Genomic DNA, 24,045 nt, shown 5'->3' on the forward strand with positions numbered 1-24,045 from the left:
GCTTGTATGGTTTCTTTACTTAGATGGCTACATGGTAGCTGTCTTCACTGGCTGTTTGGACTGTGTGGGTCTGTAATCTTTTCCTAATTATTAATGAAAGATCCCTTGCATTTTTCCTCGCAAAAAAAAAAAAAAAAAAAAAAATAATAATAATAATAATAATAATAATAATAATAATAAAAGCTTGCGGTTTTGTTAGCTTTCTCGGTATCTCAGGATGCGGGGGCTCGGGTGGCCGCTTACATTTTTACTAGACTTAGCTTTGCTGTTGCTAAGGGTGTGGGAGCCCAGCTTGTTTCTCGGCTCCCCACCAATTTCATGTAAACTTTTGTTTTTCATTTAATGAAAATTTCTACGCATCCTTCTATAATAATAATAATAATAATAATAATAATAATAATAATAATAATAATAATAATAATAATAATAATAATAATAATAATAATAATAATAATAATAATAATAATAATAATAATAATAATAGTTAAATTAAATTAAATTAAGTTAATATAAATTCGGATCCTGTAAGTTGGATCGATCCTATAAGTTCGATTCGAGATCCTATAAGTTGGATCGATTCGAGATCCTATAAGTTCGATTCGATCCTATAAATGCGGTTCAAATCAATTCGAGATCCTATAAATTCGATTCGATTCGAATCGGATCCGTTTCATCAAAAAAACAAGACCTAAGAAAAACTAAGGTCGTTTCTGGAGAATACTCCATCCATTATTCGTTTGTTTACCTAATTTTTTTTATTTTTTTTGGTACCTCGGCCAATTATTTATCCTTTTATTTTGAAAATGTTTTTAATGAACAATTTGATTCTCCACCCTCATTTTGGTTCGTTCACTTTTATCAAATAATTAATAATCTTTTTCTTTTTAGTTCTTGTGTCAAAATCTAATGACTTAATTATAGTCATCAAACGATATATAGATGCTCAATTAGCCCATGAGTCCATGACACATGGATACGTGCGCCGATAAGCACATGGCGGTCCATCAAATGACTTAATTATAGTCTATGGGCCAAATTGTTCAGGTAATGTTATCTTATCTCGACATTAAGCAGCATGGGATCCGACAAAGTCCCCGTTTTTTCTAGATTAAAATTGATGTGATTTGATCTGAATTGAACTGAATTTATAGGTTCTGAAATTAACTGAACTTATAATATCTAAACTGAACTGAAATTACAAAATATGAATTGAACTAAACTGAAATTATAGGATTTGAACTGAACTTATAGATTCTGAATTGAACTGAACTGAACTTATAGGATCTAAACTGAACTGAAATTACATGATCTAAATTGAACTTATAGTATCTGAACTGAACTTAAATTAAGTGACTTTAAATCTAAAAGAACTGGGCCAAGGGTATCATCATTCTAATTCCACAACTTCTCATTTAAGACGAACATTATTCATCTTAAACTTTTATTTATTTAATATGTTAAATTGATCGCATGTTGAATGTCCATTGTCCAATATTCTAAGGGCCCGATACGTAAAAGGAAATGTAAAGAAACCAAACTAACGGATAAAGTAATTTGTATTGCCATGTTGTTTTGCAATTAGTTTGGTGACAGACCCGTCAATATAAAAAAAAATATAAATGTTGAAAAAGTTATACTCCCTCCTAGTCTGATTGTTGGTTCCTCTTTTCTTTTCGATGCTAGTCGAGTATTGGTTCCCCTTTCCTTTTTTGGTATGTTTTATGTGGTCTAAATTCAATTTTATGTGGGGTAGGGCGTTTTGTGTGGACCAAATTCATTTACTTAATTTTGATGCCCAAAAGAAAGGGAACCAACAATTAGACTATAAGGGAGTATGATTTTAGATAAAATTGATTTTTTTTATGATAGAATAAAAGGGTCATCAATGTATGATCGGCAAAATAATGCGCGGATTTAAAACAAGAACAATTCTTGTGCATTGCACAAGTGTGTGAGTAGAAAAGGGCCATCAATGTATGGACTGGACCATTCCACTATCAATTGCTTCACTTGCCAATCGCAGATGGTATTGGAGTTTCCTTACATTTAACAGGCATCACAAAAACAAAAACTATCGGCAATTTTTTCACGTGGTAGCTGCATCACAGAAACTACTCCGTATGGGAGGCGTACAGAAGAAAATAGCCAGAATTGGATCGTACAGAGAAGCCAACACAAACTCACTGAAATGGATTGCATCATGAAAAGTATCGACTAAATACAGATAAACATCAAGGCTAACATCCATAAGCCATATCTCATAACATTCAGTTTTAATATCTATTTAATAAATAAGTATGTGCCTTAAATACGCCTAATCATGTTAGACTTTTCCCTTCTTGTTTTGAAACTAAGAATGATAGTGACAACGTAATTACAAAATATCACGATAATGCACCAGAAAATGGACTGCCTTGTATGTATCGATTTGTGGTAGTTGTTCACTTCTTTTGAACTAATACTCCGTACCTGAGAAAAAGATAGCCACCATAAAACAAAGAAAGTGAACATTTGTGGGAAATAGCTTCTACTCAATCATACCTAAGTAAGGCAACTTGTCGTGGGTATTAAAACTACATCTTGGCCAGCGTTTTAAATTTATCCAGTTTAGTTATGTTAATCATGAAGATAAATTTTATACGAAATACAATACTGTTTAAAACGCTGGATAAATTTAATGTTTAAAACTATATCATGAAGATGAATTTTATATGAATCACCAACAAAACCTATATCTTGAGACATTTAGGATCAGCATATGAATCATCTACAAAATCATAGAAACAATATGACGACAAATGGAAAAAAAATAGATGTTTGAAAATGACTCCCCACATGCATCGAAGATGATAAATGTAGGAGGAAAAAGAAGTGCAACATTATCTAAGTGGTTTGGCAAAGCCTCTCCAATGAACAAAATCTAGGACTTGCCATGACTCTACTTTTTAGACACAAAGACTTCATCCTGAAATGAAGGCGCATACCCGGAGATGCATCCTATAAACAGAAAATTAAATAGAGATGTGATATATAAATATCTTTAGTGGATGTTTAAAGTGAAATAGACAGACGCTAACTCAAGACACAAGCTTAAAATCGTCAAAAGTGCACTCATTGACTCAACATCCCATACTTATGTCATCCGGGCCTTCTCTCCCTTTCCGTCTCTACTTCAGAAAATGTTAGAACGGAAGGGGTTGGGTATGGATTCCATACCCACATCCTAGACTATTATGAGTTATGACCTAAGAAAAAGAGTGGGACATTCGCCATTTTAATGTAATAAGTCTATATGATAACCTGCTGTCTTTAAAGCCATTATCAGCGTAAAGTGTTCAATAGTATCACATTAGCACCCTTTCAGTGAAAATGAGTTATTCAAGTACCAAATGCAAAAAACCCTTTTAGTGACGGAAGGATATAAACGCTTCTTACCCACTATATATTATTTTTGTCAATGTATTGGATTGTGTTAAGTTGCTTCAGTCTTGTGAGAACCACATCATCCAAAGACTTGTCTGATGCTTCACCTTCTCTGAGCCATGGGTGCTCTGCATCATGGTCAACATTTAGAACATAACATAATCTAGATTACACTACAACAAAGCTTTTTTGTTAATAAAGAAAGGAAGGGAGCACACATACCAAGAACTTCAGTAGCATTGATTCGCTGTTTGGGATCAGCAGTGAGCATCTTCCTCACTAGGTCTTTGGCATCACTTGAGATTGATGGCCAGGGTTTACTTTCAAAGTCAATCTGTCCTTGCAATATAGTATCGAATATTGCTTTCTTCGTTTCTAGGGATAAAGAAAACATTACACAACAATTAGCTTAGCATCAGAATGTAAGAATACAATTGCAACCTATAAGATAATGAGAGAAGAGTTACCAGCCACAAAGGGAGGGGCACCACTGAGAAGAATGTACAGGATGACTCCAGCGCTCCAGAAGTCTATCTCCCTGCCATGGCAACGGCATATTACCTCGGGAGCAACATAGTAAGCGTTGCCTACGATATCCTGATAAACTTTATCTGAAAGTCAACCATGTACATATGTCTTCCGTCAGTAGACAAACAATTTGAATAACTTATCACAATCCTAGACTTAATAAGGAAAAATGTCAGCAAATTTGTAACTTGGTAAGCAAAACTGGAACGGAAGACTTCTAGACATCATTCATGAAATAACCCGACTTTGATTCAGTCTTTGACTCTGTGTGTGTAGAAAGACTTTTTGTGTGTAGAAACTGTGCGGAGATCCTCATATTAAGACAAATAAATATCTATTTACCATTTTGAACGCATATATAGGCAGCTATTTAAGATGATTTTCCATTGATTAACAAAATGAAAGGATTAGCTAAATTTAGAGTCAATGCATATAAATGGTGAAAAGACGAATATTGTTGTTTTACCATAATCTAATGCAACAAAAAGAGGGTCAACACTAAAAATGCATATACAGAAGTACATCCATAAATGCTCAACATCTTCTTGTCTATGTTACCAGAAAAAAACATCTTTCATTGACTGGACATCTCAAACCAAGCATTTAACATAAAAACAAATGATCACTTATGAAGTGACCCCGCTGTGGAATTGACAAGGGGTCAGATGTATGCAACATTTACATCTATGATTATGAAAAGGTACCTCCGCAATAACAACGAATAAATGAGTCATATACTGAGAAAACAACAGGGGACCTGTTTTGAACATGAAATGAGTAAACACAAGCAGATCCAGAAATGATCACATCACTAATCCATCTAACCATAAATGACCTTTTAATCCTGAAAAAACGTGCTAATCCTCAAGTCAACGCACATGGAAGTAATGAACATAAAGAAGTCAGACCCGATAATGCCCAACATCAACTGATCTATTCAACCATACACAACCATCTAATCAATCATTCATTCAACATAACACAAAAAACAGAAAGACTAAAATCAGTACTAAGGGGTCAAATGTACCCAACTTTATGATACGAACAAAAAACAAAAGGGATCATCATAAGAATACTACTTTTTTCGATAAAAACAGAAAGACCAAAATCAGTAGCTTTAAGAGTAGCATACTCATCACTACTAAAGAAGAACTTCGTTGGATTCAAATCTATGTGCATTACTCTCATCAAATGACAAACGACAACAAAATTCACGATCTGTTTAAATATTATTGCAGCGACTTTTTCGCTATAATGCTCGTTTGCAATAATAGAATCAAAGATTCATCCACCTCCACACAACTCCATAAATAAGTTGAAAGATTCGGAATCCTCATAAAATTCCTCAAATTTAATAATATTTGGTAAACCACTCAGACGCTTCATAATTTGAATCTCTCTTGTTAGATTGTCTTTATCAGCTTTTGTAATCAAGTTTTTCTTAAAAACTGATAATGTTAATTTAGGCACATGGAAATCCTTTTCTATCAAAGACAACACAGTTTCAAGTACAAGATCATATCCACATCCTTTTTCGACAGACACTCCTACCTTTATGATTTTTTTCATTCTCGACTCAAATGATGGTAAATCGCATTCCAGCATTTCCCAAAGAGATAGGGTGTCTCCCTGCATACTCATCAAGTGTCCATGGTTAGCTCGAGATAATAGGTTAGCAATATAATTGTCTTTTAAACGTAACCAGAAAACATGACCAACTCTACTGCCTTTAGAGCGAAACCACAAAACTTTTGCACATATACCCAAAAAGGCATGCTCAGACCTTGAAAAAAAAAATTCCGAGTTATTAGTAAGAAATTTTCTAACTGGTTTACTGTCAGTAATAATTCCAAAATCAGTAAGGTTCTCTTCAAACCCCATAATTAGTAAGTAGCAAAAAGCACAAAGCTCAGCGGGTTGCATGTCTCCTGGTATGGGACGGGGTAATTGCTCAGGAATTAAAGCATCAATGTCAATTAAACAACTAACATCACCCTCCCATCTACGACAGAGCGACTAACCGCACCCACTTTGACGTAATCACCTTCCCAGCTAGCATCAATATGTATATTATTGTAATAATATATCGTCAAAATATATATGGAATATTTATTGTTATGTATATGAACACAATTTACTAAACTTTTGCCACAATTTATTAGTATTTTGTCACGAATATTCGCTACAAGAAAAACTAAAACAGACGACCGAAATTTGGCGACTGATAGCAGTAGTCGCCAAATTGGCGACTGATTTTCAGATTGGTGATCGAAATCGATCGCTAATCAGCGAATGACTTTTTAAAAAGGGAATCAAACGTGGCGACCGATATTTTAAATTTGGCGACTGATTTAGGGGTAGTTGCCAATTTGGCGACTGAAAATCAGTCGCCAAAATGAATTTCAGTCGCCAAATTTTTAATAGAAACCAGCGCTCCTCTCTCCTACTTTACTCTTTACGAAACAAAAAAAAGGAAGAGCGACGGCGACGACACAACCAACGAACAACACCACACAACCACCCTTCCACCGCCACATCCACCCTCTTTAATTAGGTTAGTTTTTTTTGTTTAATTTCAGTTTAATTAGTTTAATTTGTTAGATTAATTTGTAGTTAGTTTGATTAATTTGTGGTTAGTTGGTTAGATTTATTTGTAGTTAGTATGTTAGATTAATTTGTAGTTAGATTTAGTTTAATTTTTAGTTAGATTTAGTTTAATTTGTGTTTGAATTAAAAGGGAATGATTAAGGAGGTTTTTGTCTTGGTTTAGGGTTATGGGTGGGGTGGTTCGGTGGGTGGCGGTTCGGCCGTGGGTGGGCCGTGGTGGGCGTGGGTGGGGTGGGTCGTGGGGTGGTATTTGGTGTTGGTAGCTAAGTGAAACCGTCTCATTATCATTAGTATTAAGCTAAGTGGAACCGTCTTAATTAATATTATTATTATTATTACTAAGTTAAGTGAAATCGTCGTATTATTATTAATATTAAGCTAAGTGAAACCGTCTTTTACATTAATGGAATTAGCTAAGTGGAACCGTCTTTTGGATTAAGATAAATTAGCTATTAGCTAAGTGGAACCTTCTTTAGGACTTGATTTTGATAAATTTAGTTTGATAATTCATGTTATTGATGAATTGAGGTTGAATAACCTTGTTTTTTTTTGTTTTTCTTTTCTCTTTTCAGAGTTGTCACCGTTTGCTAGGCACCACCGTCTGCGATAGTTTGTTGCTTCTTGTTTTCTTTTCATTTTTGCTTTTACTTGCTTAGGTAACCTCCTCTTACCAGTTACCTTTTAAATTTACTAATTTTATTTCAAATTATGCTACGGACTTTAGGATAGAAACTTTTATTATGTGGTTGAATTGTGCTATTGATTGACTTAATTAATTTAGTAATTGATTGTGTTGTTGTTTGATTTGATGTTGACTTAGTACCCGTTCAAGAATTATAGTTCCCATTTTGAGACTATCTTTGTACGTTTCAAGTCATTTAGGTAGTAAACACGTACTTGTGATTTATTAATGAGGAATGAGTTTGGTGGCGATCCCTTTAATATTCTCTGAATACATGTATATGTGGAGTAATTAGTTATTCTACATAGATGTGTATTTGGAGAACTGAAGGGAATTGCTGCCGAATTTTTTCCTCATTAATAAATTACAAATGTGTTTGCTAGTGACTTGAAACGTATATTGACGGGTTTAGGTTGGAGTGATAAGGACCTCATTCGAAGATGAATTACTTATTGACAATATTTATATATTGTTTTCATATGTTTATTGTATAATGTGGAGTATAATGTTTAAATTTTGTATGTAATATTATTGTTATTTTTTAAAAATGTTTAAATTATTGTGGGGTCTTCTTTAGATTAAAATGAAGAGATTGGAACGTTCATGGATGTATGAAGGAAGATTAGACCATTTCAATAAGAAAAGACGTCCTACCGCTAGATTTATAAAGGGTGTTAGCGAGTTTATTGAATTTTCTAAACAACAAGATGAATATGACTTGGTAGACAAAAAACTTAGGTGTCCTTGTGCCAAATGCAAAAACCTGAAATACCAGCTTGACATTGTAGTAGAAGAAAATCTCATTATAAACGGGTTTAAGCCAAATTATTACAATTGGATTTCACATGGAGAAGCATATTCTCCAATTCATGAACAAGTTCACACCCAACAAATACAAAATGATGAGAACCCATATAGAGAGATGGTTGTTGATGCTATGGATTCCACTATTTTTAATAGTGATGACCATACAACCATTTCTGAAGAACAACCGCCATACCCACAAGCAAAAGCCTTTCTTGACATGTTAAAAGTCTCAGAAAAACCCTTGTATGAAGGAAGCAGAATGACATTGTTACAAGCCGCTTCTAGGCTAGTTACCTTGAAATGTGAGTTTAATATGCCATATGTTGCTGTTGATGGCATTGTCTCGTTCCTTGAGGAATCTTTCCCCGATGATAATATCATGACCCGAAGTTTCTATACTACCAAAAAAGTAGTTAAAGGTCTTCAGTTACCGCATGAAAAGATTGATGCATGTCCTGAAGGATGTATGCTATTTTGGAAAGATGATGCTTTGCTTGACAAATGTAAAGATTGTGGGGCGGTTAGATATGAGACAAGTGAAGGAGATACAGTTTTGGTGTTGAAAAAAGACAACGGTAGTAAGAGGGCCAAAAAGAGTAAGAAACCAATAGCATGTAACTAATTGTTTTACTTTCCTCTCGCACCAAGACTTCAAAGAATCTATGCCACCAAAAACATTGCCGAACAAATGAGATGACACAAAGAAAACTCACGTGCTCCGGGGAAGATGAGTCATCCTAGTGATGGGGAAGAATGGAAACGATTTGATCAGATGTATCCTGATTTTGCCAAGGAACCCCGCAATGTACGACTTGGCTTGTGTACGGATGGATTTGATCCTTTCGATAATTTTGGGAGGAAGTATTCTTGTTGGCCCGTTATGGTCACACCATACAACTTACCACCTTGGTTATGTATGAAAAGACCATTTATCTTCTTGTCACTTATTGTTCCCGGACCAAAAAGCCTGAAACGTAATTTGGATGTTTATTTACAACCATTGGTGGAGGAGTTGAAATATTTGTGGGAAGTTGGAGTGGAAACTTATGATGTGTCTAAAAAACAAAATTTTCAACTTAAAGCTTCCCTTTTGTGGATAATAAATGATTTTCCCGCCTATGGTATGCTATCTGGGTGGTCTACACAAGGACAAAAAGCATGTCCTTGTTGCATGGAGGAAAGTAAAGCATTTTGGCTTCCCAATAGTAAGAAAATAAGCTGGTTTGATTGTCATAGATGCTTCTTACGAGAGGGAAATCCACATAGGAGGAACAAGAAAGCTTTCACAAAAGGTAAAGAGGTGCTTGATGCCCCTCCGAAACGAGTGCCTGGGGATGAGATATGGAAGACGGTATGTGATTTACCATCCCCTATTGATGGTACCGAAGAAGAATTTAAAGAATTGAAAAAGCAGAAAAACGGTTGGTTTAAAAGAAGCATTCTTTGGGACCTTCCTTATTGGAAGACAATGTTGATAAGACATAATTTGGATGTAATGCACATAGAAAAGAATTTCTTTGAGCAACTAATTGACATGATCATGGATGTAGAAGGTGAAAAATGTGATAGCATTGCTTCTAGAAAAGATTTGCAGAAATTTTGTCATCGTCCAAAATTACACATTCGCGGCGACGGGTCTAAGCCAACATCCATTTTCACTCTCGACAAAGCTAAGAGAAAGGTATTGTGTGAGTGGTTACAAAATTTGAAGTTTCTGATGGGTATGCATCGATTTTTAGTCGATGTGTTGATCTTAAGAAGTCAAGTTGCAAGGCTTGAAAAGTCATGATTGTCATGTATTCATGGAGCGATTATTACCCGTTGCTTTGAAACACCTCGTGCCGACAAACGTTTGGAATGCGAGTTGTTGAGATTAGTCAATTCTTCCGAGATTTATGTGCCTCTTCAATATGTGTTGATGACATGATTAAATGCGGAAGAGCAAATACCACAGATATTGTGTAAGCTTGAAATGATCTTTCCTCCTACATTTTTTAACTCCATGGAGCATCTACCGGTTCATTTGCCATATGAAACCAAAGTTGGGGGACCCGTCCAATATAGGTGGATGTATCCATTTGAAAGGTAATTAAGATAATCTAGTTACTTTTAAATTAAAATTAATAATAATAACTAATCTATTTATTATATGTTAACTTTATTATTAATAAAACTCATCATTAACTTTTATAGGTTTCTTAATCATTTGAAGAAAAAAAATTGGTAATAAAGTTAGGGTGGAAGGTTCTATATGCAATGCTTATTTAACGGAAGAGATTTCAAACTTTTGTTCTCTTTACTTTGAAAAACATATAGAAACCAAAGCAAAAAACTTGAATGTTGAGAAACCGGATGAAATAGACGGAAGTTTACCCGAATTTTTTCAAACTCAAGATGATGAAGGGTGTTAATCAAAGGGGCAAACAAGATATTTGGATGATAAGGAGTATAATCGTGCCCACCTTTACGTGCTATCTAATTGTGACCTCTTGGAGTCATACGAAACACAGTTTGTTAATAATTTCATTCAGAGAAATCCTAATATAAGTAAGGATGATGTTTGGGACAAACATGAGGACCAATTTCCAACATGGTTTCAGAAACATGTAATTGATTTGAATATTTAAGATGATTTGATAAGAAGTTTGGCTTTTGGTCCTTCAAAAATGGTAAGAACGTGGAATCGATACTTGGTTAATGGGTTTAATTTTCAAACATTCAACCACGATAAAGGTAAGGCTAGGTGCAATTGGGGGGTTACTATTTCTTCTCTTGATGACAATGAATACTATGGTATAGTTGAAGATATCTTTGAAATTAGTTATAATGGACGTGACCGAACTTATAAAACTGTCTTATTCAAGGTTAACTGGAAGGATAATTCTGTGGCTGGAATGAGAGTACATGAACAATACAAGCTTGTAGAAGTGAATCGTACTAGAACATACTCTAAGTATGATCCATTTATACTTGCACATCAGGCTCATCAAGTGTATTTTACTACTTATCCAAGCACAACAATTGATAGAAATCAAAATGCGTGGTATGCAATCTTTAAGACAAAGGCACGGTCACAAGTTGATACAACTTTTTTCCAAGAAGAAAACGTTTCAAATGAAACACTTTTGTCTCCACCCGATGAAATCAACTATGAGCATGAGAATAAAGTTGGTGAAGACATGGAAGAGGAAGAATATTATGATGTGGAAGAGAGACTGCCGGAGGAGGATGAGGCGGAGGAGGAGGAGAGAAGGGAAGAAGAGGAGGAGAGGAGGGGGGAAGAGGAGGTGAGGAGGAGAAGGGAGGAGGAGAAAAGGAGGAGGAAGGACGAGGGGTTTGGAGATGAAGATGATTATGATGATGATGATGACGATGATGACGATGATGAGGATGAGGAGGAGGAGGACGACGACGACGATGATGAGTATGATTAAATTGGTATAATTTTGTATTCCTCAAGAGTAAATAATTAAAATTTAGAAGTTCGTATAATTTTCATTTATCATTATTTGTGTTAATTTTTATTTGTATTAGACTCAGATAGAATGAGCGGTCGAGGTAGGAAGCGTGGAGGCTTCTCGGGTTCGAGTTACGACCCGGAGTACGCGTGCGGAGGAGGAGGAGGAGTTTGTGCGCGAGGATCCGTCGTGACATGACGGTGACGGTGACGGTGAGAGGAGACGCGCTACCGACGAGCCAAGATCGGGTGCGATACGGTACACTTCGGATCATCGGATGATTCTTGAGCCGGCGGGATTATGGTAAGTCTTATTCTTTATTAGTCTACTATTATTATTATTATTATTATTATTATTATTATTATTATTATTATTATTATTATTATTATTATTATTATTTGTAAAATAATAATTGTTTCTAATTTTACATGTTCAAAATAAATGCAGGTTTATGGATGATTGCGTGATACGAGATGTCACGAAAAGCACGAAGACTAATTTCGTGGGTCCAATTCCTACATCATGGACACAAGCTTCTAATGCACAAAAAGAGGCGTCGTTCAATAACTTTTGGGTATATATTTTCCGTAGTTCTTTGTTTTAGAAACCAAATAATTAATTTTGATAAAAATTTTAAGAACCAAGGTTAGACTTTTATTTTATACTAATATGAAATTTTGTCGCCTTTTTTTTTGTAGCTATCATTTTCTTGGTCACCGTCTCAAGAACAGAATGTCCGTAATAGGTACAATGACGTCGGTACTCGACGATATCGGGAAGTGATCTGGAAGACGATCAGGCGCCCGAAGGAGCCAGAGAACATGAAAGGTATTTAATTAACTTGTTTTGTTATTTGTATTAATTAGCATATACTCTCTTATATTATAAATAATATCAGTAACTTATTAGTTATGATTTCATATGTGTAATTGTAGGTGAGAAGTATGAAGGCTTAATAAAGCATACCAAAAGTGAAGCTTTTCAGAAGAAGTCTAAGCAAGCATCCCTCAACAAAAAAGGAGGAAAGGAAGATGCCGTGAACGAGCCTACTCATTACGGGGGATCACGATCGTTCTGGGATCGTGTATTGGGTGTAAGTTTGTCTATTATTTCACACTTTTTTTGGTTTTCAATGCAACATGTTTATTTTATGTTAGATTTTTTGTTGATTTTCTAACATGTATGTTTTTTTTTTCATTCAGAAAGGAAAGAAGAAGTCAAAGCCGATTGCGACGGATCGAACTTTTCTGACACGCATTCCAGGTTGACCACAAAGGGGTTAGAAGTTGGACTAAGCCAAAAGACAAGCAATTATATGTAAGTTTTCCCTAACACTTAATTTTTGTTAATTTATTCTCTTTTAAAATGTTGTATATAAGGTGGTTACCATATTAACTTACAACCATTTGTTTAATATTGTAGGAAGCATTTGAACAAGAAAAAGGCGTCAATCCAGAAAAACCGGATAATGACATATGGTATGAGTTGGTGAATGGCTTCAAGAAAGGGCACGTTTATGGTACCGGAAGTTCAACACCGACTTTCTATGAGAAAACGCGTAGGAGATCGACTTCAACAATTCCCAGCACCACGTATCAACCGGGAATTATTAGTCAACTTCAAGCTCAAGTAAGAGAGCGTGATGAACGTGAAGCCAAACGTGATGAAAAATTCCGCCAAATGAAGGAAAGAATGGCAAAGTTTGAGAATTGGTGGCAAGGTTGTAACCCCGGACCTAGACCCAACTACGATCCTTTTGATCCGCATGGTCCACAAGGGGGGAGTGGAGCCGGTGTTGGCTTCCAAGTAAGATGATTTTAGTATGTAAGCTTGTAAAACTTGAACTTTAGACTTGAACTTTAGAATAGCTTAGCTTGTAAAACTTTCATTTTCAATATATGAAATGAAGTTTGAGAAAATGGGTGGTGTTGGGTTGAAATGTATGGTGTTGTGTGTGTTGAAATTTGGGATGTATGGCGTTGTAGAACATCGGTTTGTATGCAGGTTGTAAATATTTGGCTAGCAATGAAAACGAAAAAAACCAACAAAACATACAGTGGCTTTGGCAACTGAAAAAGGGATTTTGCGACTGAAATTTAGTCGCCAAATTGGCGACTGATTTGAGGTAGTCGCCAAAATGGCGACTGAATTTCAGTCGCCAAATCCCCTTTCAGTCGCCAAATTTGACTCAGTGATATTGGCTACGTCACCCAAATTTGGCGACTAAAACCAAATTTAGCGACTGAAATTCAGTCGCCAATTTGGCGACTACCTCAAATCAGTCGCCAATTTGGCGACTACCATTTCAGTCGCTATTTTTGTCATTTGGTGACTGATTTTTCAGTCGCCAAATTTGGCGACCGACATTAGTTGCCAAAGTTAGAAAAGGCGACTAAAGTCTGCGACTGACATTTGGCGACTGAAATCAGTCGCCAAATTGATTTTATCGACTGATTTCAGTCGCCAAAATCGGTCGCCTATTTTAATTCTTTTTGTAGTGATTGCTACGTTTGTTATTATTTTGCAACGATTATTATTATTATTATTGTTTTTTTTTTCAGTTATACTCCCTCTATCTCGGTCATTTTTCTACCGTTTATTGTTATTTCTTCAAAAATATTTAGAAATTTTGGTTAAACTCAATATAGCAACTTATGTTTGGTCTGTAATCCTGCAAATCATTTCAATATATGAGGTTGTGCAATTAAATAGTTAAGATAACATTTAACAATCAGAACGTCAAACTGAAGCTTACATTGTAAGTGTCTACTTCTGCCAATATCTCCTTGAAGCAATTCTCATCACTCATGGTTGTTTCTAGCTCATCTATCGTGATGAATCTGTAATATTTAACGAGAAAAACTGGTAAGGAAATAGATAAACCGAAACAACTCTCACCTTTTTCATTCCGCTAGGACCCTCCACACAGAAGAGCAGCAACGTCTTGTTCAAGTAAATTATCAACGCTTAGTTTCATTTAGACTGTACCTCTTTCTTTATACTTGCCTCATGGTTACCGTTTTTCATCATGTCGACTAACTTATAGAAACTAATTCTTCCATCATCCTGCAATAGTGTCATGGGTACCTCTTTCTCTATTCAAGTACCAAATGCAGAAAATTGATAGCAACCCTCTTGTGAATTACAAATATGATAATGCTATTAACACGAAAGAGAAATGACGGAAGGCTATATGCAAGGATATTCACGCTTCTTACCCACTATTATCTTTGTCAAAGTATTGGAATGCTTTGTAAAGTTGATCTTCTTTTTCAAGCCTGTATATATGCATCGTGGCTGTAACGAAATATCCAATTTATACTTCACTAAATGCCTACTACAAAATCAAGAAGTAAAGTGAAAAGCAAGGGAATCGTACCCAAAAGAAGGGGGTTTGCGAAAGTATAATTAAATGAGTAATTAAAGCAATTGTATAATTAACAAGAACAATATGTAAAAATGGGGGTTTTGGTTTGGTTCAAACAACAAATTGAAATTCAAATAAGAGTAACAAGCAATCAACTTATAAGATGGAAATTTATCAAATTAGAGATGAAACTTAACTCAATCGCATTGATGAATTTCTATGATTGATCCTTGACACAATCAATCTCTAATCATCTATTACTACCCTATTATGAGATAACTTAAAAAAAAAATTATTAGTTTTCCATTTTAACTTTTTGTTTCATATTAAAATAAAATGGAGTGAACTGATAAATATTAATGAGGTGCAAATTTAAAAAAGTATAAATCCTTCTATATACTAAGATAATAAAATTTCTCTAAAGTTTTTCCTCCAAAGTGCTCATACTTATATATGGAAACAAATTAGATTTTAATTTATTAAGCTAATTTTCCTTTTAAAATAGTCTATACATAAAAATTGTATCTCCTATTATTAACTTCGTGACGAAAAAAGTATTTTTTTTAAAATAATTTAATGTAGTTAAAATATTTTCATAAAAAACACAATTCAAGTAATTATTCAATTCTTTTGATTAATTTTAATATTAGTTATTTTTTATAAAAATTCATGAGATATAAATCTAAAATCTATAAGTAATACACTAAAAATTAAAATGTCTATATTTACCGCAATAACAAGAAGATGTAGCATTAGGAATCTATTAGGGGCGATTAATCACAATAAACCCAATTAATGAGTAATCACAAGTTAATCTCTTTCTAATGAAATAAATTAGGAGAAAATCACACTCACTAATCTAAACACAAGTTGTTGCTCTAAAATCTCTCTGTTTCAAAACGATGCAAGTCCCGCCCAATGGTCTCCCCCCGGAGACCGGAACGGCTACGTCGCATACCAAAAACACCAAGCGAAAGACAATGCATGTTAGCGAATTCATCGCCTCAAGCACAGCTGTAATGTCTGATAACGCAGTGAACTTAGAATCAAATCGCCAGATGGACATTCCCTCTATTCCTGGCAGAAATGGCACTTCATATAGCAGTATGGTCCAGGGGGGAGTTCTGCATCAGAAGAGGATGATATCTTCGACTTAGAAGACATGGCTATAGATTCGGAGGACGAAGAAGCCATAGCCACGGATGATGAAGACCCCATATGCCCGACAATCAAATTGTCAAAGGATGAGAAGTCGTCTATTAGAAAACCATGGAGGAGGGCTCTGATAATTAAAATGTTTGATAAGCAAATAGGTTATTTATCTCTGATGAGAAAGCTGCAAGCGAAATGGTCTATACGAGGCAAACTTACATTAACAGATCTGGGAAGTTCTTACTATGTTGCTCGATTTTCTGCCAAGGAAGATCTTGAGCATGTGCTTACTCAAGGCCCCTGGATGATAGATGACCATTATCTCACTATCAGGAAATGGGTCCCGAATTTTGTACCTTCGGAGGACAAAATCAACCGGTTAACGGCATGGGTTCGTATCCCAAATCTCCCGGTGGAGTACTTTAATAAAGAGTTTCTTATGAAGATAGGAGACAAGGTAGGGAATGTAGTGCGAATAGACAAAAACACAGAGATGGCAGAGCGGGGTCAATTCACTCGTATGAGCATCGAAGTTAATTTGGACAAACCATTATTATCGAAGTTCCGATTAAACAAGAAAATATATCATATTCATTACGAAGGGTTAAGAATGATCTGCTTTGAATGTGGAAAACTCGGGCATTTACAGGATAAATGTCCAAGCATTACAACGCCTATTTCTAGTGAGGCAACTCTGCAACAATCAGAGCAGGTACCCGAGGGTCAATCTGCAGTAGCAGACGGTCAGACAGACGAAGCTAACATATCCAAAGCGGCTGACTCTAACGTCGGAGATTGGATGCTCGTCAAAAAACCTCCAAGAAGAAAGCCAGCCACCAGAGCGGACAATTCGAATCTGAATATCTTCCAAACGGGTCCTAGTAAGAGTATATTCAACTTTGGGAAAAATCAGAATAATATCTCTGGCTCAAGATTTAATTCCCTGAATGTGGAAAATTTGGTCAATGATATTTCTCCACAAAATCCTCCCGTAATTAGTCCTATGTCCAGCAATAATCCATCTTCTACTACAAATAACTCTCCTGCCAATAATACAAAAAATTTCTTTCCTAATTCCATTCAACACAATATGCAAAACAGAGCTAGATCGATGCCTTCCAAAAATCCAACGAGATATTCAAAAAAGACTTCCTCCTCACAAATTTTCCTAAAAAATATTCCTAAAAATCAAACAAAGAGTCTAAAGGATATTACCAATATTCCTCTAGCTAATAATGCATCCAAAGTTTCCCCTACTACTTTAAAAATTTCGCATAACATACCCAGTTCTTCAAGCAGTGAAAACATTCATCACAATGAACCCACATGTATCCGTTTTTTACCCACCTCTACCCCAACTCCGGTGTTTACCGCAGCCCTCCCAACTCGAGATGATCCCACCAACACGAGTCCACACACTGCAACTCTCACCGGAGATGCCCGTTCCTTATATGGGGGTGATGGTACAGGAGAGTCCGATCATGGAAATCACGATACAATCAATCGAGAAGGGCCCATCGAGTCTCCAATTGGAGGTGTCGATACCATGGAATGTTAATCAAATTCTCTCGCTAGTAAGTCGAGCTTATCTATCATTCTTAAATTATGTACCTTCTTCTATGTCGGACAGAATTCCTACATTGACTCCCAACTTATCCCCGATCACATACTTAGTATGGAACATTCAGGGGACCGGAAATAGAAACAAGATAAATGCCCTTAAGGAGGTTGTTAGAAATTTTAAACCATCTGTTATAGCACTCTTGGAAACACGCAAAGAAGGCAGTCATGCCGAGCATATAAGCAGGATTCTGGGTTATACGGGGCATTGTCGAGTAGATACTATTGGTTTCAGTGGGGGCATATGGTTGTACTGGCGGTCAGAAGCTGTTACTGTTACCCCAGTTAAGCAACATTCACAATTCATAACCGTTGAGATAGCTCGGAATGACCAAGACCCGTGGTTCTTTACGGCAGTTTATGCTAGTCCGAACCCGCAAAACAGACATGAATTATGGACTGAATTAAAACTATATGCCCAGACGAACAATCACCCATGGCTCATGGCGGGGGATTTTAACGAGACTCGTTCCATTAACGAAAGACATGGAGGAGATCAGAACATGGTTCGAAGATGTGAACTTTTCAATGATTGGGTAGAAGATTGTGAACTCATCGAACTAGAATTTTCGGGGTCATCCCACACTTGGTTTAGAGGGAATTCGGAGGAAACCAGACAAAGTGCAAGATTGGATAGAGCATTATGTAATAGTGAATGGGGGACTCTCTTTGAAAACGCGAGTGTTCGACATTACCGGCTTTTCAATCGGATCATTGCCCCTTACTCATCTCCCCCAACGGCTTTGCTCCCATGAATTCGATACAACGACCGTTCCGATTCCAATCTGCGTGGCTCACACATGAGAAGTTCTCAGAATTTGTCGAAAATAGCTGGCCTTCTGGTGATAATCTCGTATCACAACTTTCTAACCTGTCGACTAAATTACAGGACTGGAATGAAACAGTGTTCGGCAATATCTTTCGCCAAAAACGGGAATTAAAAGCTCGGATTGCCGGTTGTCAGAGAGAACTATCTCTTAACCGTCAACGTCATCTTATAAAGCTAGAGTCTAAGTTGCGAAAAGAATTGGAGGATGTCCTAGAAAGGGAGGAGCTACTATGGTATCAAAAGTCGCGGGTCGAATTCATTAAGGATGGCGATCGAAATACTTCATACTTCCATGTTAGCACCTTAGTTCGCAGATGGCGTAACAAAATTAATTCTTTGAAAGATGATAATGGCGAATGGGTGCATAGTAAAGAGGAGATTAAGCGAATTGTAGTCGAATATTATAAGCAGCTTTATACGGAGGAAGCCCCACATCCGACTGATGACGCTGCTGATATTCCTTACGACGTTTTTCAAGATTACAGCAATGAACAATGGGAATGGCTCACACGTTATTTTTCGTTGGCTGAAATTGAAAGGGCAATTTTCGCCATGGGTTCTCTGAAAGCTCCAGGTCCCGATGGATTTCAAGCACTGTTCTTTCAAAAGAACTGGTCGGTTATCAAAACGGATGTCTGCAATATGGTTATGAAAGCTTTGGAAGGTAAGGGATTTACAGCCGGTCTGAATGATACGCACCTAGTCCTTATCCCCAAAATTAATGCACCCGAACATATATCCCAATTTCGGCCCATTAGTTTGTGCAACGTCGCATACAAGATTATTAGCAAAACTATAGCCAATAGGATCAAGAAGGTGCTGCCGTTTCTAATTTCGGAAAATCAGAGTGGATTTGTACCAGGACGACAAATTACGGATAATATAGTGGTATTTCAAGAAGCTATTCATACTATGCGCAAGAAAAAAGGAGCTACAGGCTATATGGCGATTAAAATAGACCTTGAGAAGGCATATGACCGTCTACGATGGGAATTTATTAAGGACACGCTATCTGATATGCGCATCCCTATCTTACTCATAGACACTATTATGGAATGCGTTACCACATCCTCAATGCAAATATTATGGAATGGGGAAGCTACGGAAAATTTTAAACCAACGAGGGGAGTAAGACAAGGAGACCCATTATCCTCGTACTTGTTTGTAATGTGCCTAGAAAAGCTACAACAAGCCATAGACAAGCGAGTTGTGCTTACTGACTGGTTGCCTATACCCATTTGCAGGGGAGGTCCAAAAATATCAAACCTCTTTTTCGCCGACGACATGATTCTCTTTGCGGAAGCAAGAGTCGATCAAGCTATTGTAATCAAGTATGTACTCGATAATTTTTGTAAGGCGTCGGGAGAAAAGGTGAGTATAGCTAAGTCCAAGGTCTTCTTCTCCCCTAATACTTCTCTGGCGGATAGGGATGAAATAACGAGTGTCCTTGGGTTCGACGAAACATCGGACTTGGGTACATATTTAGGAATGCCGACTATTAATGGCCGCGTGACTAAGGCAACGTTTGCGCATTTAGAGGAGAAATTTAACAAGAAGCTTGCGGGATGGAAAACTAAGAATTTGTCGTTGGCTGGACGAAATACTCTTGTCCAATCGACTTTGTCTACAATGGCCAATTATAGTATGCAAACCGCTAAATTGCCAAGGTCGTTGTGTGATAATATTGATCGGAAAACTCGCCACTTTCTATGGGGGGGCGACAATGAAAAGAAAAAGATCCATCTCATAAATTGGGAAACAATTCAAAAGCCGAAATCTCTTGGAGGCCTTGGACTGCGTTCTTCACGACAATCGAATGCGGCGTTCTTGGTTAAACTTGGTTGGCGGGTCTTGGCAGAACCGAACAGCCTTTGGGCTCGTGTCCTGAGAGCCAAATATTGCCATGGGCGTTGCGATATCGATATGTTTCAACCGAAAGCCGGAATGTCAAATGTATGGTCAGGTATTACCTCGAATTTCGAGTTCATTTATAAGGGCACCTCAGTAGCAATTGGTAATGGCAGGAGAACCCTATTTTGGGACCATTCATGGGTTGATAAAGGATGTCTCTCGGATAAAGCTTTAGCGCCTATTCCTGAAGCTTTAATTGGCGCGACAGTAAGCGAGATGTGGAATGGAAATGATGATTGGAAGTGGGATGTTTTCTCAAACTTCTTGCCAGAGGAAGAATTAAAAAAAATAGCAGCCTACTCCCTTTCGCCAAATCCGGATATGGAAGACAGTTTGTTTTGGAACGGAACCTCCACCGGCAGGTTCTCTGTTCAATCTGCTATGGCTATCATCAAAGGGGCTGATGTCCCACCCGAAAATAATCCCATCACTTGGCACATTATTTGGAAATTACCAGTTCAACAAAGGGTTCGGATGTTTATTTGGCTCGCAGCTCATGGGAGGTTAATGACGAATTATAATTGGGTACGAAGGGGACTTGCAGACGATTCTATATGTCCTCGCTGCCGTGAGGAGGATGAAACTTCTGATCATCTCTTACGTTTTTGTCCAATGTCTGAAGAAATTTGGACACAAATAGGGGGTATGCAGCCCACCCAGAATTTTATACGGATCCATACCTGGTATGGATTACCAAAAACGCGAGTAATGGGTCGTCTTTATCCTCTCCCAATTGGTCCATGAAATTCGCCATTACATGTTGGTGGCTATGGAGGTGGAGGAACAATATGGTGTTCGGAAAAGCAGACGACAATCCAAATGACCCCGTTCGTTTTTTGCAGCACCAATTCGAAATGTCTAAAAGAGCTTTCGATCCATTCTCATTGTTTATTCCAAGTCCTGGTGCATCTATGGAGGAGCGTTTTATTCGATGGCACACACCTCCACACGGCTGGGCATTACTTAATACAGATGGAGCCTCTAAAGGCAATCCGGGGATGGCTGGATGCGGCGGTCTAATACGAGATGATACGGGTAATTACATTACGGGTTTCATGTTCTCTTGCGGTATTTGTACGTCTATGAGGGCTGAAATGCGAGCAGTGGTAACCGGTTTGGAGCGAGCTAGAGCGTTGGGTCTCACAAAGGTGCTAGTACATATGGATAATAAACCATGCGTCGACTTCATAAGGGAAGAACAGTTGCTGAGTAACAACCTTCGACCTTTGGTCAGTAGATGCAAGGAACTCATCAGCATGAGTGGTTGGACGGTAAGGGTTGAGCACGTGTTTCGAGAGGCTAACCGGGCAGCGGATTGGCTCGCTAACGCTGGAGTGCAAGCTGCCACAATCGTTACATATCTTGATGATCCACCGGAGAGCTTACGTTCCATACTTCGAGAGGATTTACTCGGAGTAGCGTTCCCTCGTTTAGTAGCAGTTTAATTTTGTTGTTTGTTTGGGGCTTAGCCCCTCTTTAGCACCAAAAAAAAAAATAATTCCAACAACATGTAGATTAGGAACTCAATAAGATCAAGTAAACAGGGAAATTACACTTAAAATCAATCAAATGAAATTACCATAATCTAACATTAAACCAAGAGATTAACAATAATAACGATAATTAAAGAAGGACTAAAAATGTCTTACAACCAAAAGATTACACTTTTAGGATTGGTTTAACAGGAAGATTAGCTCTCCATTGATTTAAAAACTCAATTAAAATGATAATTATCCAATATTACAACTTGATTAAGATAATAAAGTTTAAGATCCTGAAAACCTAATGGTATTCATCTCTCTCTCTCTCTCTCTCTCTCTCTCTCTCTCTCTCTATATATATATATATATATATATATATATATATATATATATATATGATCATGCGAGGATACACTATCTTTTTTAGTGTTGAGAATTTCGTTACAATATCACAGGTTATTCGAAACAATATCACACGAAAAAAACAGCTGGGCAAAAAAAAATTATAAATTTTTTGATTTTTTCGTGATATTGTATTGAAGAACCGGTGATATTGTATTAAAATCCTAAATCCTCAAATATGTAGGAGTTCTCACCGGATCTCGTACACTTTCTCTGCCGGAGTCGTGTCTTCAAATTTTCTTTTGCTTATTCCTTTGAATGGCTTCTTCCTTGATCATTTGTAGCTTGTTCTTTGGCCTTCCTTCGGACTTAGTTCAACCTCAAACACCACTTAAAACCTCATCAAAACCTTGTAAGAACTAAACACCCGGAATAGGTAGAAATGACGTAATCATATGAAACCACTCCCAAATGTTGCTTTATTATGCTCAAAACATGATAAAAGTTGGTAGAAATATGAGCTTATTAGTTACATTTTAGACTAAGATATACATCCTCCACATCTTATTATTCTACCCATTTACCTTTTTGAGGTCAACTTTTAAAAACTTTGACTATTAGTAAAGTATAATATATAATATTTCATAACATGATATTTACACGGTTAACTTTGTTATATAAAACTCTTTTAAAAAATTTTATTTTCGTCCCCAAAAAAATACATATAAATGGATAAAACGATGGTCAAAGTACCGTCTAAGAAATCGTGTATAAAGCAAATGGATAGAACAATAAGATGTGGAAGGAGTATCATTTTTACACAAACCGCCATTTTTGAGTTGTGACCGTCTGAGTTCATATATATATGCAAAAATTACTCTTATCCACAATGAAGAAATCACCCAACTTGCACTACTATCCAGCCCATTTCAGTTTCAAAATGGTACTATTCGATTCGTATTCAGCTTTTAACGATAGTACAACGTCTTCAATGAGAATTTGTGTACTTCTAAATAGAGACTTTTTCAATTAGCTTCATACCAATTTGCCCAGTTGCCCTAGTTTTTCTTAAAATGGTGGTATCAGTTTTAATATTATGATGGGTTAAATATCACCTTGCATATAGGGATGTCATTGGGGCGGAGGGTTCAAGTGGATTCTGCATCGCATCCACCCCAGTTGGGGTGGGGATGGGTAGAGCTTTGGGGGGTGGTGGCCGGTGGGGCTGGATATGGGTACGAAAATTGTACCCGCCATGCAATGGGTAGTAGGGCGGGGATGAATTTTGCATCTGACTCACTTTATACTTATTTACCAATCATTAAAAAAATTTAGAGTATTAGGATGATTTTATAAATCTTATTTTGTTATAATTAAGACATAAGGTTAATAATAGCTATTTTATAATGTTTTTCACTAACTATTTGATGGAAAACTAGATTATACAAATAAATTTAAAAAATTGAAAATTAATAGTGATTAAACCAACTCTTACGAAAAAATTATCAAATGAATTATAGTATAGCTGGTTAATGGGGTAAGTGGAGCAGTACGGTTTTGTTTTTCCAACAATTCGGGTGGGAATGGTTTTGAAAACTTGACCCGCCATGGGTGGTGGGACGGTATGGGTACAAATTTTTCAATGTTTTAATTGTTAACTATAGGGTGAAATTAGGGTCTATGGTTGGTGGTGGTGCCTTGGTGAATGAGCGGTGGTTAAGGTGGTACACGGAGGTCGGACAAGGTGTGGTGTGGTGGGCAAGTCGATTGGGAAAGTGGTGGGTCCTGCGTGATTGGGGTTGTGTGACTATGATGGTGCACAGAGGATGGAGGGGTGG

At 36.8% G+C, this 24,045-nt stretch overlaps 1 protein-coding gene across 1 annotated transcript; it reads left to right on the forward strand.

The window, feature by feature from the left end:
* The first annotated feature begins 17,643 nt into the window (after positions 1-17,643).
* Positions 17,644-18,399, forward strand: LOC141655036 (uncharacterized). The gene has a single exon (XM_074462137.1). The coding sequence runs from the start codon at positions 17,644-17,646 to the stop codon at positions 18,397-18,399; it is 756 nt and encodes a 251-aa protein (XP_074318238.1).
* Positions 18,400-24,045: the final 5,646 nt, after the last annotated feature.

The sequence above is a fragment of the Silene latifolia genome, chromosome 5 (genome assembly GCF_048544455.1).
Source record: "Silene latifolia isolate original U9 population chromosome 5, ASM4854445v1, whole genome shotgun sequence".
Lineage (NCBI taxonomy): Eukaryota > Viridiplantae > Streptophyta > Magnoliopsida > Caryophyllales > Caryophyllaceae > Silene > Silene latifolia.